Source organism: Pavona decussata, unplaced genomic scaffold (assembly GCF_977016875.1).
Source record: "Pavona decussata unplaced genomic scaffold, jaPavDecu1.1 SCAFFOLD_344, whole genome shotgun sequence".
Classification (NCBI taxonomy): Eukaryota; Metazoa; Cnidaria; class Anthozoa; order Scleractinia; family Agariciidae; genus Pavona; species Pavona decussata.
Genome location: NW_028145729.1, coordinates 571,833 through 582,500, shown reverse-complemented (window position 1 = coordinate 582,500; position 10,668 = coordinate 571,833). Strand labels below are relative to the sequence as shown.

At 40.4% G+C, this 10,668-nt stretch overlaps 3 protein-coding genes across 4 annotated transcripts in view; all 3 read left to right on the top strand.

The window, feature by feature from the left end:
• LOC146453225 (uncharacterized) overlaps positions 1 to 10,668 on the top strand; it is a 97,316-nt gene that overhangs the window by 14,470 nt on the left and 72,178 nt on the right. The window lies entirely within an intron of this gene.
• LOC146453231 (tetratricopeptide repeat protein 28-like) lies at positions 2,649 to 4,084 on the top strand. Its single transcript, XM_085096851.1, has one exon. The coding sequence runs from the start codon at positions 2,657 to 2,659 to the stop codon at positions 4,082 to 4,084; it is 1,428 nt and encodes a 475-aa protein (XP_084952977.1). The 5' UTR covers positions 2,649 to 2,656.
• LOC146453230 (tetratricopeptide repeat protein 28-like) lies at positions 4,087 to 5,854 on the top strand. The gene has a single exon (XM_085096852.1). The coding sequence runs from the start codon at positions 4,087 to 4,089 to the stop codon at positions 4,624 to 4,626; it is 540 nt and encodes a 179-aa protein (XP_084952978.1). The 3' UTR covers positions 4,627 to 5,854.

Below are 10,668 nucleotides of genomic sequence, written 5' to 3'. Positions count from 1 at the left end.
CTTGGAGCTAGGTCTGTATGTAGAGGCCACTTATTGGTGTCACAAGGGCTTAGCAGTATCCTTTTATAACGTTCTTTTAGGCCATTCGAAACACAAATAATCTAAAAAAAGAGCAAGGCTGATTTTACGGTCAGGGAAGTATATTTTCCAATATTTCGAAAGGCACGGCCTTTCTTCTTCAGGGTATGTTTGAACACGTGATTTCTTGTGCAATTCTCGTCGCACTTTTTAATGCCACGGTTTGTTGCACTCCAAATTTTTTTCAAACAGTATGTAATTCTAGTACCAGTTTTAGCGTGATTTATCTTCACAATATAACAGTGTTTTCGAACATGTAATTTCGCGGAATTTGGCAATAAATGTGCGAAAAGTTTCATGTTAGAGCTAGGAAATCTCATAGGACGTTCCGCTAGCGTATGGCTTTGGAGAGTTTTGTTTAGAAATGTGGAAACTTCCGTCACTGAAAGAACATATTAAATTCTCAATGAAAGCCTAATTTCGACTGTGGTAGGGCACACTATAAGAAAGAGACAGAAATGTACGATATTATATTGCCTACTATAGTACCTTACTAAAACAATGTTCGCAATGTGCAAATGTGATCATGAATGATGCAAATTTAAGTGAAATACTAAGTTCTAAGTGCTTTAGAACCGAAATGAACGTTTTCGGCAATCTGGCGGCCATATTGAATTCCAAAACATTGTTTTGTCACCCCCCCCCCCCCCCCCCCACCCAAAACCTGTTTCTCAGAGGGAAAAGCTCTGGGTACTAGGTTGTTTAAAAGCCATTTTTCTCAACATTAAGGGGAAATACGCTTTGTTTATAGCTTGATTTTGTTTCGTTTTGTTTTCTCAAAACAGACAAGTAGCAATCAGTATATCTTAATAACATACCGGCTTTGTACAAACATTGCGCTTCGCAACTTAACTTTTTCAAGATCTCTGAGGATAACCAAACACTTTTGGAGTTATCAATCAGGGCAGATAAGGAACTAAAATCCATACAGCAGGAAAACCGAAAGAAAAGAGGCACACATAGTCTTGACTGTCAGCAGGAGAGGTGCCAGGTAAGTCTGAATAAAGCAACACATGGAAATCCGATACCTTCTCAGACCATAAATAATTTTTGGAGAAATTCAAAGCAATTTTAAAGTTCACCACATTCTCCTTTGCGATAGTGATTTCCCTTGTTTTCTCGTGAAGAATCATTAATGAGTTCTGTTTTCTGATTATAAAGGCATGAAGAGCCTTGACATCCACGAGCATTCAGCACGTCAACACCACGTTCTTTATCTCTTCAAAGTTTCTACTGGTTGGGGAAAATAAATTATTAATGTGCACTGAAGGACTCAAGTCACTTGAACTCGACATTAATTATCTTTATCGTTGACGTTGTCATCGTCATTAAGGAGTTTACGCAACAGGATGGCTTATGTGGTGGGACGGCAAATTGGCCTTGTGCGACTAACGTGACGTCCAAGTATTTACGACTCTAGAATGTAACATTCCTACCGCTCGTGGTCTTCGCGTTGTAACAGATGAGAGAACACCAGTTTTAGTCGCACGTCGTCTAAAAATGTGAAGGTACTAAGATGTCATGTTGGTCACACAACGATAATTCACCGTCCCCTTCCCTCAGCCGTCCTGTTGCGTAAGCTCACTATTATCTTAATGCTTACAGGGAGATGGCAATTCTATAAGCAAAACTGCCCAAGATTTAAGAGATAGGATTGGACAGGAAAGAACCAATGGTGATCTGAGTAAATCTCGTCCTACTGTGGAAGAGCTAAAAGAAGCCAGGGTTTACCAAAAACTCTGGTTAACAATCGTTAAGGAAGAAGAAGAAGAAGAAGAAGAAGAAGAAGAAGAAGAAGAAGAAGAAGAAGAAGAAGAAGAAGAAGAAGAAGAAGAAGAAGAAAACAACAGCGACCAGCAAGCGTTGAGAATAAACGGTAATTGTTGTAGATTTGTAAATAAATATACGAGTAAATTAGATACACACTACCATAAACTACATTTAGAAATCGCCAAAGAACTGGGAGACAAAGTTGGAGAAGGAACCGCGAGTAGCAATCTTGGTAATGCTTTTTATAGGAACAGGGAGTTTGAAAAAGCCATTGAATACTACGAAATTCACTTGAAAATTACCAAGGAAAGGGAAGACAGTCGTGGCGAAGGTCAAGCATACGAAATGCTTGGCTTCGCGTACCACGGTAGTGGAGATTTCAAAAAAGCCATAGAATGCCACGAACACCAACTGACAATTGCCAAAGAAACTGGTGACAGCGTTAGTGAAGGACGAGCCATTTGTTGGCTTGGAGACGCTTATCACAGTATGGGAGACTTCAAAGCAGCTATCCAGTACCATGAAAGTTGTCTTCAAATTGCGAACAAAGCGAGAGACATTGATTTAGAACGAAAAGCATATGGTTGTCTTGGTGTAAGCTATGAAAGTGTTGGAAATTTGAAGAAAGCCATCGACTACTTAGAACGCTATCTAAGACTTTGCTCAGAGGCGGAAAACTTAGAAGACATCAGTCGCGCATACGGAGATCTCGGTAACGTCCATTGTAGTCTCGGAAATTTAAAAAAAAGCAATAGATTTAAACGAGGACTGCCTGAAAAATGCCATCATCTTGGGAGAAAGGGTTAGAATGGCATATGCGTATAACAATCTAGGTAACGCATTCAGTGAGATCGGAAATTTTAAAAAAGCCATAAGTTACAATGAATGGGCACTTAAAATTTTCAAACAAAAAGGACATCAGGGTGGGGTGGGATTGGCTTGTCACAGTCTTGGTGACCTTCACCTTTCCTTAGGAGATATAAGGAAAGCTGTGTATTATCATGAACATCATTTGAAAATTGCCAAACAGTTGGGCAACATTGCTGGAGAAAAACAGGCGTACTGCAGTCTAGGCAATGCTTATCACAGGCTTGGAGATTTCGAAGCAGCGATCGACTACTATCAACGCAGCCTGAAAATTGCAGAAGAAGAAGCAGATAAGAAAGGTATAGAGATAGCGCTTGGCAATGTAGGGCGAGCATACCTCAGTCTTGGAGATGCTATAAAAGCCAAGGGCTATCACGAATGTCAATTGAACATTGCTCAATTAATTGGTCACAGGATTGGGGAGGCAAACGCACATTTCCTCCTTGGTTGTAGCTTTGAATTATTAGGTTCTCTCGAAAGTTCTTGCGATTGTTATCAGTCTAGTGTGAAAGTACTAAATGAAGTAAGGGCTGAACTTCAGTTTAAAGATGAATGGAAAATTAGCCTTCGTCATAGGTTCCAAACGGTATACACAAAGCTATGGGCTCTGCTGTTAAAACTCGGGAAAATACCAGAAGCCCTGTTGTCTGCTGAACGGGGACGTTCTCAAGCTCTGAAAGATCTAATTGAATTTAACTATGGGCTGACACAAACCTCGTTTGAGTTTTGTTCAGTGATAGACATTGTTCCTGGCACCTTTAGTCGTCTTCCACTAGTTTTCATAGCAGTTGAAGGAAACGAAATTACTTTCTGGATTGTGAAAAACGGGAAAGATGTCAAACTAAGGACAAAGAAATTCAGCTATGACATTTCCTTGAGTGATGTAGCCGAGTACCTACAGTCACTGATGCAAACTGTCCGGGAGGCCATTGGCGTGAGATCCGGTGTGAAGTGCGAAGATCGCTCATTGGAAAGGCTTGGAGAAACAAACCCATCAAATGAAGTCAGATGTGACCCGCCCCCCTTGCTTTCTTTTGACCAACAGAAAACCAGTTTAAAAACAGCCTACGACGTTGCTGTAGGTCCCATAGCAGACTTGGTCGATGGTGATGAAGTCATCATTGTCCCTGAAGGTGCTTTGTGGCTGGCTCCCTATGCTGCATTCGTGGACTCAAACTCAAAGTTCCTATGCGAGTCTTTCAGAATCCGAATGGTTCCTTCAATGACCACCTTAAGATTGATCGCAGATTGTCCAACCGATTACCATCACAAGAGTGGCGCTCTAATTGTGGGAGATCCATGGGTGCAATACATCGTCACTAAAAATGGAAAAAATTGGAGCAGCTGCCATACGCCAAAGAAGAAGTAGAAATGATTGGGCGAATACTCAACATTGCACCTCTCACTGGAAGAGATGCAACCAAGCATGAGGTGTTGAAACGACTCTCCTCTGTTGCATTAATACATATTGCAGCTCATGGCCGGATGGAAACCGGAGAAATTGCTTTGGCACCAAACCCTTCTAGGGAATTTCGAGTGCCGAAGGAGGCAGATTACCTGCTGAAAATGAGCGATGTGCTGAGTACGAAGCTGCGAGCAAGACTGGTTGTTCTCAGTTGCTGTCACAGTGGTCGCGGGGAGATCAAAGCTGAAGGTGTGGTTGGTATCGCGCGGTCTTTCTTGGGCGCCGGTGCTCGTTCTGTTCTAGTGTCACTTTGGGCCATCGATGACAAGGCCACTATGGAGTTCATGAAAATTTTCTACAAACATTTGATGGAAGGAAGAAGTGCCAGTGAATCCCTGAACCGAGCCATGAAATCCATGAGAGAATCAGACAAGTTCAGTGAAGTGAAATACTGGGCGCCGTTTGTACTCATTGGAGATGACGTCACACTAGAGTTTGGTGTCTGAGCTGGACCAGGTGTCTCGTACTGTAAGTCTAGTAAAGTTACCATTTAACAATACAGTTTGTTTTGTTAATAAATTTGACCGCCGAAATCATTTAAAAGATCGAATGATCAATGTTGATTTAGAACAGAATTTAACTAAAAATACAAAAATTAAAACGATTCGACGTTTCACTGTAATAGCTTACATCGTTATCAAGAACTCTATTGTTGACCTTCACAACTTCAATTGACATTATTTCTTGATTATGATGAAAGCTATATCATAAAAATGTAGAATCACTTTAATTTTTGTGGTCTTAATTAAGTCATATGCGATAACAATTGAAACCATTGACTACTATGAAAGATTTTAAAAGAACGCTGATTTATAAATATCAATATTTACTTCATCAAAAAGCGTTGCTGTGAAAATTTTAAGTCTTTAATCAACACGCAAACAATCTGCAGAGCACACCATGGTTTTGAGAATATGGAGAGTCAACCTACGGTCAGCAAACAGTTATTCCACCTATTTTAGGCATTCATGAGTCCTTTGCCGCGTTGTGCATCGTCGGCTGGAAATTCATTTGCGATTGGAGTTTGAGAAATGGTTGTAAAATATTTTTATGTTTACTTTTGTAACATCCTTCTTCGTTCAATACCGTCCAATAAACATGTACATGCACAGCAATATAACCCCCCCCCCCCCCCCTGCCCATTAGATTAAATTGTTGGTAAAAAGATGTTCCTTGGACGTTGCACTCACTCTGATCCTGGATAAGATTTATTCATAATTCCAACTTATAACCTTTATTTGCGTTTGTTGGGCTATATCGGTGGGGAGCAGAAATGTTTTGTGAAGCTGACAGAGAACTCTTTTGTTCAGAATAAAGGTGACTGTGCTTCGTTCCTGGAATTAATGGCAGATTTTTGGAAATGTAGTATAATTATGATACTTTTGGTACCTTTAAAACTTGAAGAGGAACTGTAAATGTGTAAATACATTTAGCAAGACAAGAGCGTCCTATCATCATCATCATCATCATCATCATCACCGTCGACGAAGTTACGATGACATGGACGGCATAAGTTTGTCTGACGTTTGACACCACGCAGAACGCGATCCTTTATCTAGATGTCTAATTCTGCCCAGCATCCTGAAATTCGTTTTTAACTTTGTTTGCAAATTAATCACATTAATTTTTCACTTTTCCATGTGATATGGCAAACAATCACAGTGTAAACAATGAAAAAAAAAAAAAAAAAGAACAAGAAGAAGAAAAATCACAGGAAATACGAATAAAGTATTTTTTGAGGAAAATTTGAATGTGATGTTCTTTAAATTGTGTTTACTTACAAATATTCAAGTGCAAAAGGAAACAGCGATACGTCTTGGGATTTCCACTTAAATTTTGTACATCTTATAACGTCAATTTATGGTCTATAAGAGTATAAACCATAGAAAACTGCCATCGATTTGTCAAGGCTGGTTCCCACTAGCGACATAATAATCAGTCTCTTATTTCGTAGTGGGAACGCCGAAAAACATAATCCGCCAAAAGACGCTTATGATCGACATAATAATAATCATAAGAAAATGATCGAACATTTTCTTATGATTGTGACTATGATCGTTATGTCGCTTGTGGGAACCAAACTAGAATAGATTGTAGCGAGTACGGTTTTTTTTTCCAAGAGAGACAGAGTGCGTGAGCGCAGATCATTATCCGATTTTGGCGGGAAAATAAAATAGACGTCATCATTTTGCTACTAGTTTTTGTGAGGACGACGTAGTGGCAAAAACAAGTCCTCGAAACTGTATTGATCTCTTATTTTTGGAATCACCAAAGAACTTAGCAGCCTTAGATATCATCCTTGATTCAAACCAACTGCGTTGAGTTCCTCGCTCATGACCATAGAGAAGCTTGCTGGGATAATTCTGTTTTTAGCACTTCGCTAGAAAATCAAAGCTAAATCTTGTGTTTGTATTTGTACTGGTACTTTAATCTTTAAGTCTATATTTTTAATTGCATTGGCTGCAGAACAGAAAAATCTTAAAACATGAACGATACGGTTTACAAATATACCGAATAATTTCCGTTGCCACTCCATAAGGGTGTCACAGTTCAATCGCGAGTGACGTAAATTTTTCTAAATATGATAACATGAAGGAGAATGCGAAACTTCAGCCCAAAGGGTAAGCACCGCCAAAAGAACTGTTATGACTTCATCGCTATCGAAGAGCTACTGTGAACTAATAATGGGAAAGTGCCACTTAGAGAAGTACCATGACCTCATCGCCATATCACGTGACTTCTATCGTGACTTCTTCTATCACGTGACTGTTGTAAAAAAGGTTCGGTTCAGTAACGACATTGTGATAAGTTCACTGAAGTCAGTCGAGCACACAGTCTTTGACAATGCAATACGATTATGTATATGCGTATTTTTGTAACTATTGAACAATTATTCCACAACCGCAAGATGGTTGTGAGATGATAAATAGCCAACGAGGCGCGTAACCATTGAGTTGGCTCTGATCACACCATATCCAAAGCGCGCGAGTGCAATACCTGTTTTATGAAGGAAAATCAATAAATTTTGCTAGATCTTGCTAATTTTATTTTCCAAGGACGACGAGAAGACGATCCGATTTTTTAGAAAACTAAAACAGGATTAAATTAGACTAACACAAATTGCTCGCGTTAAAATACGGCTGAATACGGTAATGAATGTTTTTAATGAGTTATACGGCGTCATTCCAAAACTCTATTCAAGGCGATGACACAAAATAGACAACAGAAAAACATCGAAACAGAAAAATTTTATTTTCTAACATAACAAAAAAAAACTGTATAACGTATTGAAATGAATCTAATGAAATTCCCATTGAAAACGGTTAGAATCATTATTTGCGACGTAATGGAACGGGGTCATGATAGAATACTGAAATTTTATCTTTTTATCGTGACACATTACAAATTAAATGAGGCGTGTTTTTTTTTAAGCATTAACCCTAAATATCTCTCAGTTATTATATACTCGGTGTAATTGGTCGATTTTGTGAGCCGCATTTCATTGTACGGCCCGTTAGTTTCCTTTCCCGTGCGCCCGATGAACCTCAGAGATATAATAAATATCTTACTAACGGCGTTTTCTCGGTCCGTACTATAAGTCACGGATCCTCGAATTTTTTCCGTTGATTTATGGCCCAAATGCGAATGAATTAACGGGAAAAATTTCTGTTAGTAAGAGGTACAGTCGAACCTGTATTAAGCGGTCACCCTCGGGGAATGGCTAAGTGACCGCACAATACAGGTTGCACAGAATACATCACTTACTTGGTTAAGAAAGTTCGGCGATAAAGTGGTATGACAAAGGAGAGCATGGTATTGAAACGGACTAGTACAACATTAACGCCACGATTGTGCAGCCCATTAGAAACTCAATTGCCTGGCACGCTATTTGTTCCCATATGTAAGTGGTTTCCTTTTACAAAATGACCGTTTTAAACAGGTCAAGACGATAGAAACAGCTCGCTGGGACTTAGTATAGGGTGACCGCGACCGCTTAATAGAGGTGACCGTTTAATACAGGTCAGGATTACAGTAATTAAGGGAAGTAATTTTCGGGACTTTGACAACTCACCGCTTAATAGAGGGTGACCGCTTAATACAGTGTTGCTTAATACAGGTTCGATAAATTTCATTTTCATGTCTTCATCTCTACGGCTATATCACGAACTCACAATATGACCAGCTCCCAGTTGGTTTGATAGCTCAGTTGGTAGAGCACTGCACCGGCATCGCAGAGGTCATGACTTCGAATTAATCCCGTTCAGTCTGTCTTTTCGTATAAAGAACTGCAATGAAGAGATCCTTGAACAATGTACTCTATTCTAAAGCAATCAAAATAGTTAAAAACGTGGCATATAAACTGCCGTACAAATTGGTGCACCTGTTTGCGAAATAATTGGAGTGGCCGGCCAGTTCAGACAAAGTAGCTTGACTGTGGAACTAAAAAAACTCCGTTTTGCATGCGTAATAAGTGAACAAAGATCTCTTAGGATAGTATTTGGGAGAGTTGATTTTTAAATCAAGACCTTTTTATGCCTTTTTTGATCATTACTTTCATTCTCATGAGCTGAATGTTAAACCAAGTCTTGACCTTGTTAGAAGTGGGATGTTGGTCACGTGGCTTGTTGTAACCTAGCAACTCAAAGTTTCCTCCGTTGATTGTTATGATAATGAAATTTATTGCCGGGCTCCGACATTGAATCGCGACGTTGGATATGAGCTCTCAGCGATCTACCTGGTTGTTTTGTCACCAGCCCTTCCTAAGGGGAGGGGGAAAGGGGAGGGGAAGGGGGAGGGGAAGGGGGAGAAGAGGAGAGGAAGGCCTGACACAGAACCTTTCTGAAGTCTGTGTCGAACGTCCAAATTTCGGACGTTGGCGCTGATTGGACGAAACACAAAAGGTTACGTCACACTGCCAGAAACAAAAATTATCAAGAGTGCGAGGATTATTTTGTTGGGAACCATCTTGAATTTCGAAAGACTGTGATAGCGAAAACACGTTATTAGCTCAGTCGAGTTGACTTGTACAGAGTCAAAACCAAATCCAAGGAAGCACTTAAAGAAGCTCCGAAGTTCTCCCCTGGTATTGAACTGAAAAAAGAACAAGAATCGTGTCTTGTTTTTTTTAAAAAAGGTGTTGACGGGTGTGCAGCTCGTACATTGTATTTAGCTCTAACTAGAATGTCTTTGAGAGATTTCTAAACGCATTTATGCTGCTTCCATTTCGGTCTTTTCACCAATTTAGCTTCTTGTATGTTTGCAGTAGCTTAACATGATGATTTGGAGATTTGCATGATAGACAAAACAATGCAACTGTCGCATGTTTTGTATTTTGATATCAAAGGTCACTTCTGGGTTACGAGTGCTGCGTTTATCGCCTGTTGAGCAACCGTCGTTCTTATACCCGTTGAGGCATTTTATTTGGGTTTGGTTTGGCTTGTTTCAGTGCGTCCGGCGACAGTACAGCCTCCCTAGTTAGGATTTGAGCTGTGTTATAATCTTTATCCGGCCGCCTATTTGTTTTCGTAGCTGACTGAGATCTTGTGTGTCTTATCACGGCTATTTCTCTTTTGATTAGTTACAGCCGCGTTTTTGTCATCGCTTCTTGCTGTTCTGAACTGTGAGATTTGTATTTTCTTCCTGTAATGAAGCAGTATCTAGTCGCGAATTCTGCTCAGTGGTGCTCAATAGAAAATTTTCTGTTTGGAGAGTCTGTCGCAATGGAGCTGTGTGTGTAACTTCAATTCATATCTCTCACAGCGGTCATCGCTGACATGACAGTTGCATGACCGGAAGTTATTTTGATTGGCTACTATTTGCGGCGAAGCGTCATGCTCATCGAGGGGGCGGAATACTCGTCTCAATGCTTTCGTGTCAGGCTTTTCTTCCCTATGCGCCTTCCTCTCTCCCCCCTCCCTCCATGAAAAGCCTGATACCCAGGCTATTTTGTCACGTGATATTTCCTCGCGAAGCGAGGTTAATAAATTTGTCGGGTCGAAGGCCCGCCGAAGGCCGCGCTCGGGAGGTAAGCCGTGAAAATTCGAGCCGAACATATATTTATATATATGTATGTATGTGTAGGTATGTTTATATATTTCCGTGAAGGTGTCCGTGCTGTTACCTGGCAACAGTGCGCAAACAAAGTATGAATGACGTCAGACAAAAGAAAGGCTGCTAGGCAGCAACAGAAGACAAGCTGACGTTAGACGCATTTCGTAGTTGCTATGCAACACAACCGGTTTCAACCGGTCTAAAACTGTCGGGACTGGTAACTATAAAAGAAAACCGCTGCCTCTCAATGGCGCACTGTCATGTTTATTCATTGAGGGCCGAACGTGTTATTCTTCACGGAGTGAAAAATGTTTAGTATTGGTAACCCTAACCCAAATTGTGATGCAAATGGACCACAGGAGGACGCACAAGTGACAAGAAATTTTCGCCGAGGGAGATTAAACAACGAAACTCCTGAACAACGTGAACGGCGTCGT